General features: G+C 37.0%; 1 protein-coding gene across 1 annotated transcript; it reads right to left on the bottom strand.

The window, feature by feature from the left end:
- Positions 861–9,675, bottom strand: LOC109717772 (increased DNA methylation 1-like). Its single transcript, XM_020243674.1, has 20 exons — positions 9,523–9,675; positions 9,359–9,427; positions 9,043–9,241; positions 8,840–8,933; positions 7,332–7,487; positions 5,438–5,746; positions 5,220–5,294; positions 5,036–5,117; positions 4,880–4,939; positions 4,745–4,797; positions 4,425–4,609; positions 4,037–4,211; positions 3,885–3,945; positions 3,707–3,766; positions 3,353–3,592; positions 3,066–3,124; positions 2,875–2,937; positions 2,583–2,676; positions 1,375–1,515; positions 861–1,259 (listed from the first exon to the last, which is right to left on the bottom strand). Exons 4-20 carry the CDS (start codon positions 8,920–8,922, stop codon positions 1,167–1,169), a joined length of 1,989 nt encoding a protein of 662 aa, XP_020099263.1. The 5' UTR covers positions 8,923–8,933; positions 9,043–9,241; positions 9,359–9,427; positions 9,523–9,675; the 3' UTR covers positions 861–1,166.

Raw genomic sequence — 13,018 nt, forward strand, 5'->3', positions numbered from 1 at the left:
TTGAAATATTGAAAAAAGAAATAATTGTTTCGGGTTCATATTTTCGGGTTCGGATTTGGGTTCGGATTTCAGATTTTTGGTCGGGTTCGGGTTTGGATATGGATTTTTAAAATCCGTCGAATTCAGGTTCGGGTTTGGATCTTTTTTTTGGTTCGAATTTTTGAAAATCCGCCCTGAATTTGACCCGTTGACATCTCTCGGGCAGGCCCCAAATGACATATCAAACAACACCCTTCATTTCGAACCTTTTATTTTATGCCCATTGGCTCTTAACAGCAAACGAAAAAGAAAGGAGCAATTGCTTATATATTTCTGAAAAATTTTTAATTCTCTTACTTGCCCTTTTAATAAGACTAATATTGAAGATATCTTTTTTACATTTCAAACTATTTTAAATATACTCTAAAGTTAAATTCTATTAGCAATAACTATTATTTCTATAAAATTACTATTTTACCCTTTTAAACATACTCTTTCATCATCACCGACTTTTTTTTATTTGTCCTTAAGTTAGGAATACAAAAAGTATTTTGATTTTTGATATTTTCGAATATACCTTTCTACCATCACCAATATTTCCTAAGGACAAAAAAAATAATTTGATTTTTTTTAACTCCAGTAGATATTTAACTCACGTTTATTTAACGGATGGTAACTGAAGAGATATTTTGAAATAACGGTAAAACATATGAGAGATATATTGCCAAAAAATGAATAAATAAAATATTTCTGAAGTTTTGAAAGGTATATAGACAATTATATCAAAAAGAAAACAGATGAACGCATTTTCTTTCTACATCAGCTCCAGAAGGGCCAAATAAGCATCAAAAGAAACATTTCTGTATAAGCTCCAAGGAGGCTAAACAAGCACCAAAATGCCACTATATTAATTTGTAAATCCCATCTTTAGGTAAGTATACTAAGACTAAACCACTATATTAATTTGCAGTAGTCAAGAGTACTCTCATCAAATCTCAGTCAACCTCAACCATGCTCAAAATTATTTTATTAGGGGCATGCACTTGTTTGAATTGTGATGAAATGAACTGAGGCAAAATGTTGTCGCGTCATGTACTCCAATAGACCAAGCAGATGCATCTTTGCATCCGCGAAACATTCATCTAGTTCAATGTTCAGAAGTAATGAAAAGCTGAAACAATAGGATCTCAGCTTCTTGCTGCAGAGGAATTAGGAATTGCCTTCTTCAGGACGGTTGTCTCCTTGAAATTCAGAATGGGGTGCTCCCTAAACATCCTTAGCTGTTCAAACAGAAAGTCTTATCAACAGTAATCAAATGGAAATGCCAAAGTAGAATACTAAAGAGAACCAGGTTCTGCAATCCAAAACAAAGAGAAGTATCTGCTGGATTCCTACCTCCTCATGTGTCACTTTTACAAAGCCAAACTTATTAATCCACATGGATTGTGTGTGCTCATCAACAGAAGTTATGAGAAGTTTCACTTGCAAGTCGCTTAGGAATCTTTCAATTACCGAAAGGAGAGTCTGAAAATATCCCTGCAAAAGGGGGGAAAAGAAAAATGAGGTTAAATGTGAGTAATTTTTTTTGGCAAGGTTCGAATACAGTCTGATGCATGTATAAACTTCCTATATAGCTTCTCGACATTATAAAGGGCTTGCGTATCAAAAAAATTTTAAAAAAAATTGACAGCTACTACGAATCAGTACAAAGTTTCTCCAATTTCATGGCGCAAGGAGAAAAATCGAGTATTTGCGTGAAGACATTGTAGTACTTTAAAAAATAACGAGAAATGTTATACTTGGAAACAAATTTTGCAACACTTCACGAACTAGTATTAGTAGGGGTATTTAATTGATGTAGTGTAAATCACGAGGAGATTATAATTTCAAGGTCGAAATAACTCATTAAGTTGTAGAGCTTATAAAATATCGTAAGATATGTTCGTTCGTAAGCAAAGCATTTCCTAAATATGAATGTTGAATAAGAAGTTATGTTAATTCATGCAAGACGAAAGTTCCCCTCTTGGTCAAGAAAGCTCTGAGAAAATTTGTTTTGTTTTATTAAAAGATCCACACAATCTAACAAAAGCTTGGACTCTTCTAGTTTATATTATATTCAAAAAAGTATCCTTAAATTTCACATTCAATCCATTAAGGCACCAAAGTAAACGTAGAATTCCAGCAAACATAGTTGAACTGTTTTGCAGTTCTCATACTCTTAACATGTAATAGGATGAAAATGGAATATTTCTAAATGCATCAATAGTCACTGTACCATCCTGATACTGCAACTCAGTGCCTGCAATCTCAAACATTTTCACATGCAAAATTTCTCCTATATTGGAATCCCATCCTTGGTTGTCAAAAAATCTGCCACTCGACATGACTATTTCATATAGAGAAACCATTTAAACCCTATTTGAAGTGTATTTATTTTGTAGATGAGGTAAAATGCTCATTCTGTAAGATTTTTTTTTTTTCTCTGCTCCACAGTTAGAAATGAATTGCATTATGTGAGGGAGTTTAGGGATTATATGTGTCCAAGTGAAAGTTCAGGAATTAAGATTTGACAAAATGCAAAGGAATCTAAAATGCTTCCGTACCTTTCCCTGACATTCTTTACGTGTAACAACCAGAGGAAGCTCTGCAGTACATCGTCCATGTACCCTCAGAATTGCTGCTGACATGATGACTGACCTGCATTGACCACAAATAAGCCGTGAGGATGCTCACACATAATTACAGCTAAATCACAAGTTTTCTCTCGTAATTTGTTTGGGCCAATAATAATGGAGAAAAGATTATGACCAATGCCCTTCCCTACACATAGTTTTTTTGAACCATTGAAAATATCAAAATCATAAGATAGATGCAATTATTGCGAAGGTTCATTACTTTTCTATTAGTACTGCACAACAACTTGAGTGGAATATTAACCCTGCCTCTCGCGCCTCTTTACTGCAAAAAAAAAAATTAAAAGTTTAAATTCATCTGATCCATGACAAGAAAAATGTGAGGAGAGATGCAGCTAAAATAGTACTATTAAAATCACTACGAAGGAAGAAGGAAAAGAATCAAGAGTTTACGCATAAACCATCTGCTCTATCAACTCGTTTGATCCTACATATATAGGTTCGAATGCACCCTGCAAACATACGGCAAAGAAAATTGTGAATTCTTGATGAAAATCCTATTTAATAGGCCATCTTGATGAGATTGATAGGGGTGGTGAAGTTGCAAAATATATGACTAAACATTTAAAGCTTAGAGACCTCATTAAAAACTATGCATGCAGAATCCAGGCTTTACCAAAACGTAACAAAACCATACTTATCCAACAAGAGGAAGGGCAAAAGAAAAACAGTATGCTTACTTGAAAAAGTTTATTGGCTGCTTTAAGCAGGCTCGTATCTTTAGTATGTTTTCCATTTAAAAGTTGCCAGCGTACAGCAGCTACAGTGTCATTTTGCAAACCTCTCTGTTCAAAATTTCTCTTCAATATACTAGAGGAACAATCAGGAAGAACCTTCTTTCCTTCAGTAGGCATTTTTTCCAAAGCAACACAAACTGCGCTGCAGCCTGTACAACAAAACCATTTGTCGCTGATGGCTTCCTGTAAGGAAAAATGAATGATGCACATGAATTTATGCTATCTTCAACATTTTATTTCATAGCTATGTTCAAATGTTATCCACTAAAACAAATATAAGTAGTAGTTTGCTATCACCTTAAATTTCAATCCCGGATGACTTCGGTCATAACAACCAACATGATATGCTTTTCCACACTAAAGAGGTATTAAAAAAAGGGGAAATTAATGATAAGTTCCAATAAAAAGAAGAAAAAAAATCGCTCAAAAAGCACCACAAAAGGAACAAGGAGAAAAACTTGCTAAGCCATCTTACTTGTCCACAGAAAGTGATGGTTCTTCCGTCATATTTTGTTTGTAAAATGGCTTTGTCATCCCTATAAGATATATGGACACAAAGGCATTACAGGAGGATAAATTTTACAAATTCTATACCAGCAACTATGTGAATAAATTAAAGAAACCTACTTGCAGATTGTGCAGTGAATGTCATCTTCAGCTTCAGGATCAATAGTGCGCCTTAACCGAAGGTTAGTTGGCTTTACAGCATTTGAAGAGGAAATGCTCAAAGCTCTTTGAGACTGATCAAAGCAATCAGGGCAACAGTGTGGACCATTAGGAGCATCTTTTAACCACATACCAGCTGCAAAACAATTGCAGTAGACAAGTCAAAGTGAGCATTAGTTCACCACTAGGAGCATCTATATGTTCAGATACCTATTTCAAAATGCACAACAGTTCAGCAAAGGTCAGTAGTTCAGTACGTTGTTGTCAAAACTAGATTAAGCTATTGGTGACAATTGCTACAGGTTACACAGCAGATCAGAAGTAGAAGTCCGATCTCAAAAATATGCACCTGAAGGAAAATGTTGATGGCATCCATCACAAGAAACCAGTTCTCCTCCATCACTGCAGCTAAGGCATGGATCCTCGCTGCCAATTGCAGGATCCTCGCTGCCAACACTTGCTTTTGTATTTTTGGATAGAATCTGGCATAACTCATGTAGTGTCGTCCCATCAGAAGTATATATGTTTAGATAGCTGCAAGGTAACAAAGCTTTTGTTGGAATGAAAAACGCTTCATCTAGCCCCCAAAACAACCAAAAAGGGGGGAAAAAAAAAGAGCAGAGTATTAATATTTAAGAGTAACAATAAGCAGTAAGAAGTGACACTGACGGTTGGCGCCTTCGACCCATCCCTGCATGAGCTTCAAACTGTGAAGGGCTAAACTGTTCACAAGAGAACATATTCAGATAGTAGTCTTGGCACAGACATGCAAACACATGAGAATATTCAGATAAGGGACTTTACCTCCTCTTTGTGGCAGTGACATACTATGCTATTTCCTTGTTTATAACCTGAGAGCAAAATCTGTAGGAAAAAAAGAAAAAGGAAGTGTGAAACAGATTTAAGAATGTGGCACAATAAGAAACCAATCACTAAAAGAAGTGTAATTGTGCCCAGAACCTCTCCCTTGTTACGGTAAGTCAATTCTGTTCCATCGGGAAGACCTCCTTGTTCGAAAACCAATCTGTGCAAAGTATTATCCCTGATAAAAGCAAAAGAGCTCACAACTAGAATAGTACAAAACATCTGTTTAAGTCATGAAATATCTGATGAGATTAGCATTCTCTTTCCCACAGTAACAAACCTTTTCTTTTGAGGACCATGAGCAACAGTTTCCTGTTGGACAGGGGCAGCAGAAGATTCCAGAAAATTAGGCAGCCTAGACACATGTTTAGAGTATAAAACAAATCATCAGCCTGGCCAAACTTTCGACTGTCAATTGAGTTTCAGCAGTTGCTGCTTTGGAATCTTAGATAAGAAAAATACAAAAAGATAAGGAGCTTCAGAAGAACGTCATTGGACCTTGTTTTCAGTTCAGACGCAGTTTCCGTCAGAGAGCTATTTTGTTTGCGCTGCACACCATCTGTGACAAGATATGAATCTGGAAAATGAGTGCCTTCAGCAACTGCCACTGAGGGGGCCACCTTCGAGTATGTTGATAATAACGAACTAGAGCTGCATGCTGTGGCCATTCTTGGCGAGCTCTTCACATTGAGAATGTCAATAGAAGTTGGATCCATGCAGCATTCAGTGGCTGCTTTCTCGAACTTAGTTGTGAGGCCAGCTTTTAGAGCAAGATTGGCAACGTCCTCAGCAACAGATCTTTCGATGCTGCATTTGATGGCAACAAGAAAATCATAGTATTATACAAGTTAGTCAAGGTTCCTGGACATTCCTAAGCTTCAAATAGCAAAATTACCTAGCTTCAGGTGCATATCGGAATAAAATATATTACAGAAGGCCTAATTACATTCTGATAACTAAACAAGAAGATATTCCATGGATGCACTTTTTCTAAAAAGAAATTGATGTTTATCTAAAAGGAAAACTGAAAATAGAAAGGATAAAATAAGTCAGAAGTAATTATAATTCTTCAAATCAACGAAGGTGATGCAAGAGGAAAATCATCATTTGTCTCGCACATACATTGGCATTGTCTCTGTTCTAGCTCTTCCAAACAGAAACTATAGCAGTTGCTCGCCAAGATTCATGACTAAGCCTTCTCCCTACTCTTTATCAAGAGCAGGTTGACAAGCTGCCCTTGCATGATTCCACTCCAAAGTACGTCCGCATATTTACTAATGAGATGCACTATGCTTATTGACAGAACGTTAGAACATATCAACTTATTGTGTATCTGAAGACAAATGATTACTAGTTAAATCTCACGCATGATAGCATCAGCAGTCTCTTGGCTCCTACTGTAGGATATTTACTGAGTCTCGTTAAACAAAACAAAAAACCGACATCTATTGGAGAAAGGTGACATTTCGTAGCATCGAAGGAGAAGCTTCTCACAAACCTGTCAACACAAATAAACTGCAGAAGGCAACCCAACAGAGAATACAGAGGATGCTAACCCAGCCTATTACAATTATCATTGGAAGAAAAGTAAAGGAATTTACTATGGAAAGATAGAAGAGGATTAATAGCAAGTGCTCAAATGATAACATTAAAGGGTTCTGCAGCAGTCAAGTGCCAAAGAAGGCAGTGGAAGATCATCTAGCAAAATCTGAGGACTTAAGGGTCCAAAAGCTTATCCAAAACCCTAGACTGGTAGAAGCATGCCTTGTGTGGGGCTGGGTGAAAGGATACAAGGAGCTAGAGACCATGCTTGAAATGCCTCCCCCTAGTTCCTTATCATTGGCCTACGAACAAGCCAAGCTGAAGGAGTCTTATGGAGAACAGGCTGTTGCACTTCACACTACAGGAATGTGGCAAATTTATCAGAGTATTGATCAGTTCTTTTGCTGGCCAGGAGTGGGAAGGAACATACAACAATTTTTTTTTTGAGAGATAGGCAGCACGCTACCACTTCGTTATTTCACTTAGCTGAAAATGTGAATCGGCTAGGATTCGAACTTGGGTCTCGGGTACCAACCACCAAGCCCTTTGCCACTTGCTCTAGGGATGGTCGGCAGGAACATACAACAATTAGTGCAAGATTGTGCCAGTTGCTTCGGAGTTAAGGGGGAAGATAAGCCCAAACAGAGCTATAAAAGGTGGTCCATTGCAGAAGGTTGGTTCGGCGCCAATTCTCACTTTTCATCACAAATGAAATTCTTTCAAATTGTATTGGGTTACTTCCTCCCAATCTACGTCTCAATTCCTTTTGAGAATGCTAGAGTGTACGCGATTTCAAGCTGGTGCAAACAAAGAGAGCAGAATATCTCAGTTAATCACTACAGACACATACCACACCCTCGAGCAAACAAAACCGGCGGGGCGCAAGTTGCGACTGTCTGAAGGTCCCAAGGGTGAGCCTCTGCCCCGACAGGGCCGCCCGCGGCCCATGCTACCAGCCGGAGGAGGAGAGGGGCGAGTGTAGGCATAATTGGAAGACACTTCTGATCTGCGCAAGGAGGCAAGAAAACAGAGCAGGGGATTCAAAAGGTGGCTTAAAAGAAGTAGTAGCTCGGAAGAAGAAGAAGAAGCGCTACTTGGGAAGTAACTGGGTACTCCCAAACCCAGTTCAAATAGCTCCATGAGTTCCATCATCCTTGAGGACAAAAATGGCAACAGCAAGGTGGATCCGGCGAGAGGCTGTGCGGGTGGAACTCCGGCGGGGCGACGGGCTAGGGCATCGTCGGAGCCGACGGATCTTGGCATTTGGGGTGAAGAAGAGAGCTAGCGGGTCGAAGCTGCGAACCCCGGATCGGGGGAAAAGGCGAACCCACTATCCGCCGGGTTGCGGATGGTGCGAAGAAGAACGAACCGGCGCCCGCTTACCGTTTATCAGTGGATTGGGCGACCCAGTTCTCGGGTCGGGGGGGAATTGGCGAACCCAAGACCCGCCGGGTTGCGGATGGTGCGGAGAAGGATGAGTCCGGCGCCCGATTGCCCAATTACAAATACTACTGGCCCGTCTTCCAGCGAATGGCAGCCCATCAGGCCCACACTCCAAATTTACCTTCTGCTGCTCGACCCCATAGGATAGTTTATTTTTAATTTCAGTACTGGTAGGCACTATATACATATACGAGAATGTAATTGCAAGGGACATGAATGGAATATTGAATCTGTTTCTTCCCCAATCTCTCGTCTTCTTGCTGCTCCTCTACTCTCAAATTTCTCTTTCTCTAACTCTAATCTCTATCCCAATTTCTTATCCCACTCTTATCTCTTCTCCCCCTCTAATTTTCAATTCTATTCTTCCCCTATCCTCAACCCTATCTCTGTCACTATCTCTATCTCTTATCTTTTTCTTACCTCGGTTCCATCGTCCCCGCCGCCATCCTCGTCTCAGCAAAGTCTCATCCCGGGCGGGTTGCGTGCGAGTCCGGGACATTACATAAAAAGACAACGGGACATTCTACTTCGTTATCTTTTCAGAAGAATAAGCACAAAATATTCTACTTCGTTATCTTTTCAGAAGAATAAGCACAAGTACCTTTTGAGGCAATTTTTCTTGAGTGGAGATCTCCAACCTTTCCATTTTAGCAGAACACGATCTTTATATAATCATTGTATTTGTATAGTTATTTGAAAGGTAAGGATCAATAGTTTCACAAGATAGCATATAATTTCATAGAGCAAGCATTTTCTGAGTATGATTTCAACTTTACTCCTATATCTTGTGGTGATCAAATCACAAGCATTTGGAAAAGTCATGTAATCATGTTTAGACCAATAAAGTCATGATATATATATATATATATATGAAAAAATAAAAAACTATCCCATAATCTTGAGTTGCAAACTTACTTCTCTACTGTATAAGGCTCACTATGAGATTCTGGTCTGATTTTCTCAGTATTTTTGTTAGTGTTGGAAATATCGTCAACCATCTGAAATGAATCTGGAAGGCAGGAAAGAATACATATCCTTCAATACAAAAGAGACCAAAAGGATTTTTTTTTTTTTAAAAAAAAAAGCCTGAAGCAAGATAGAAAAGAGGATTGTGTAACCTTTCCACTCCTCAAAGCACTTCAAATTGAGAGGACACCCGATCTTTTCTCTGATCAAGTCGCCAAGCAAGTGGAGAGGGCTATCCTTCAATTCTTTCACTAGGTTGTAGAGAGATATTCTGCTATTCAAGAATATGTGATTGTTTTGGTTGGTCGTTGTCACTCCGGCGTGCTTCTCAAATTCAACCGCGGAGAGAACCTACAATTGAACAAAATAGATAAGTCCTTGCGATACGATCAGAAAATATATCATGTGGGCTGATTTTAGAAAAGAAAATTAAATGCGAGGAAAGAAGAAGAAGAAGAAAGGACTAACACTCGTGTAGTTACACACTTGACACCCACAAACATATCCGAGATCTCGTATAATCCCCTCAATCTTGACCTAAAACCATCAGAACCAACAATAAGAACAAGGAAACCCATGTTCTATAACTCTGTGCCATACAACAATTTAAAATTCACCCGTCAAAACCTTACCTCGCCCTTCTTGTACGTAACCCTAAATCCTTCTAGGAGTCCAGTGGAAAGCAAGCCTCGGACATCCGAGAGGAGGCTCCTTGGATTATACTTTGCGGAAACCTTCGATCCTTTCGAACTAAACAAGAATTCTTCGCTCCGCGGTTTGATCTCCCTCTCCTTTCGCCCTTCTACGGGCAGATCTCCAACGCTAATATGAAAAACCAGAAGATGACGATCAAAATTACTGCAACAAAGGGATCAAATCGTCGTTGGCGATTACTATATGATTAAAATCTAAGAACAGAGTATCGAGAACACAGATCCAGATACAAAATGTCTCAATCTGAGAGCGAAGTGAGGAGCCTCGAGAGGGTATTCGAGATCAAATGGAGACATTTGAGAGGGCGAGGAAATGGGATTCGTGGGAGAAACGGGTTTTAGGGTTCTTCGTTGTTTGTGATTGATGCAAACGAAATGCAATGAAACGATGAGAGGATGGAGTAGAGCGAGGCTCGCCATCTCCGCGTTATTAAAAAAAAAAAAAAAAAAAAAANATTTTCAACCAAGTTTATTTCTAAATGAAATAAACGAAATGGATAGCATGCTACCTATGTCTTAAAAAAAAAAAAAAAAAACAAAACAAAAAGGCGGGGAAGTACGCCCCAGGCAAATCCTTGGGGGGCCCACAAGTTAACTTCCTAACTGACTATTAGTGGTATTTGTAATAATAATGTTATTAGATAAATCAACTGGGTAAGCAATTTTCATTGGCTTATTTTATTTTCTTTAAAATATAATTTTTTTATAAAAAAAAGGGACAAGAAGCTACCTCGCAAACATCTCGACTAGACAAAAATTCTTATTAATTAACAATTAAGATGCATACCAATCATTCTTAGCGTAAGTGACAAAAAGCTTGATAATTGGTACCCGATGTCTTAAATTTAAAATCTAACTGCTTCACATTTTCATCTAAGTTTATTTTTAAAATAAATAAATGAAACATGCACGTATCTTTCATTCTAAAAGAAAAAAACAATTAAGATGCATATACCAAATTGTTCCTAACAAAAATAATAAAAAACTTGATGATTGGTATTCAATATCTCAAGTTAAAAATTCAAATTGTTTTACATTTCTATAAAAAAAAAATAAATGAAACATGTAACATGCTATATTTCTCTCTAAATATAATAATTATAATATACATGATATGTCTCATTGTGTCAAATCAAATAGAAAATAATCTAATCATGAAAAATATAATAATTGCATAGTAAAATTTTTTTAAAAAATGTTTTTTACTTTTACATAATATGAAAATATTTGATTAGATATTATAAATCTTATGTAAAATAACTATGGTAGAAAAGTCTTTAAAACTTCCTTCTCAACTATGGTCAAATTAACCTAGCCCAGTATGAGTCTGGTTTCAAGCAAACATGGGTGCAGTACATTGCAATCTGAGAACATTCTCAAATAAATTTAAAAAATAAAAAAGCCTCACAAATAGGACATACTAATGATTAAAAATACTTATAAACTATAGCCCGAGTATAATTACTTATTCGGTCACAGTTGATTTTAATAAGTTTATCAATCAAGTCCATCTACTGATAACAATTTATGACTCGCACAAAGGTAAGAATAACACCTGAGGATAATATAATATAAACTTATTAAAATCAANAATTTAAAAAATAAAAAAGCCTCACAAATAGGACATACTAATGATTAAAAATACTTATAAACTATAGCCCGAGTATAATTACTTATTCGGTCACAGTTGATTTTAATAAGTTTATCAATCAAGTCCATCTACTGATAACAATTTATGACTCGCACAAAGGTAAGAATAACACCTGAGGATAATATAATATAAACTTAAAACTTTATGTATATAAATTATATCTAAACCACCATAGAGTGCATGATAGTTATATACTTATTAAACAAGATATTCAATCAATATTTGACCCAAACTTTATAGACTTATAAATTACTTTTACCCTAGATTTATCCATCTCCTAACAAAATAGGAAAGTGCGTATGCTTACCTTCTGAGAGCCTGGTATTTGCTAGGCTTTTCAACTGAAGCATAAGTCGCTTGAACTTTCAACAATTCATCGCTGTTCCTAAACTTCATCTTTTCCCTTAGTCCAGTAACATTGAGAACCTCAACATATAAAAGCACAGAGGGGACTTTTTCTAGGTATTTAACCACTTCATATAGGCTCTTTCCATTTTCCAAACAAATATGGTTGTTTTGGTTATGCGACGTGGCTCCTGCATGCTTCTCAAACTCAAGAGCTGATAAAATCTGAGGAATACACATGCAACGAACTAGTAAGTTTCCCATATGCGGTGATACATAAAGTAATCATAAATTTTCACAATAATAAAATATATTTAGCGACTTAAATATTGGTATTCAGTAAAAAAAATGTTTAATTGATTGACTTTTTGATCTTGTGCGAAGAACAATAAAAAATAAATTAATACTTCTTTTCATGCAAAATATCACTTTCTTTCATTGAAGCTTTCATTTATTATATAAGATTAAGAAAAGAAAGAAGATATAAGACGGCGATCTCAAAAACGTACTTGATTATAATTGCATGATGAACAACCGCACTGGTATCCATTGCCTTTTATGAATCCACGGAGTTCGATCTTCTCGTTCGCACAAAACAAGCATTAATCAACAACAACAACAACAACAAGCGAACATAAGAAGGGAGTACAAAATTCAGTAGATGTGCACTAACTTCATATTTCTTAAAGGTGTAAGTGATGGGTTCTCCTTCAAGCAAACCAGTTGCAAGCAAATCTTTAACGCTGGATATTTGCTCGATATTTTTGAATTTATTCTCCCCTTCTGCATGATTATTCGAAACAAATCTATTATCAAGTATAGGCAAGGGAAAAACAACGTCTGTGCTTCCCTCGGAGGCAGACGAGGAATTAATATTACTCGTAGATGGTAATTTCGCAGCCCTCACTGCTTTCTTTCGCGATTTCTGTCCCATGCTTGTACTTGCTCCCCTGCAGTTGTAATCAGCATAATAAAATCCAACAATAGTTCATACAAATTGAAAAATACACACATATTACTTGAGAAAAGAATAAGAAATTATGTGCACATAGATGTAGAAACTGTTGGGAACCGGATGGATCGTCCGTCATGTGCTACCAACAAAGATGCACGAAAAAATAGAGAAAATCGACTGAACGGTAAAAAAAATAATGCAAAAAGAAGAAACCAAAATTTACGTGGTTCGGCAATTTACGTGGTTCGGCAATTGCCTACGTCCACGGAAAGAGCGAGAGAGATATATTCCACCATATGAAGAAATAGAAGTACAAGGTTACACCTTATGTCTTTTCCGGATAAAAACCAAAGAGCCTTATGGTGAATTCCACCTTTAACGAAAACTCCAAGAAAAATACAAAATTTTTTTTTCGTAAAATCGAAAAGACCAAATTATAAAAGTATAGAAACTCTAACCAAATT

Source organism: Ananas comosus, linkage group 11 (assembly GCF_001540865.1).
Source record: "Ananas comosus cultivar F153 linkage group 11, ASM154086v1, whole genome shotgun sequence".
NCBI classification, from domain to species: domain Eukaryota; kingdom Viridiplantae; phylum Streptophyta; class Magnoliopsida; order Poales; family Bromeliaceae; genus Ananas; species Ananas comosus.

Bases quoted from the DNA above. Each gene is read 5' to 3' on its own strand.
- LOC109717772 (XM_020243674.1), bottom strand. From the start codon at position 8,922: ATGGTTGACGATATTTCCAACACTAACAAAAATACTGAGAAAATCAGA. The intron at 3,593-3,706 runs GTGATAGCAAAC...TTTTCCTTACAG, and splicing joins ATCCGGGATTGAAATTTAAG to GAAGCCATCAGCGACAAATG. The intron at 3,125-3,352 runs GTAAGCATACTG...GTATGTTTGCAG, and splicing joins CAGCCAATAAACTTTTTCAA to GGTGCATTCGAACCTATATA.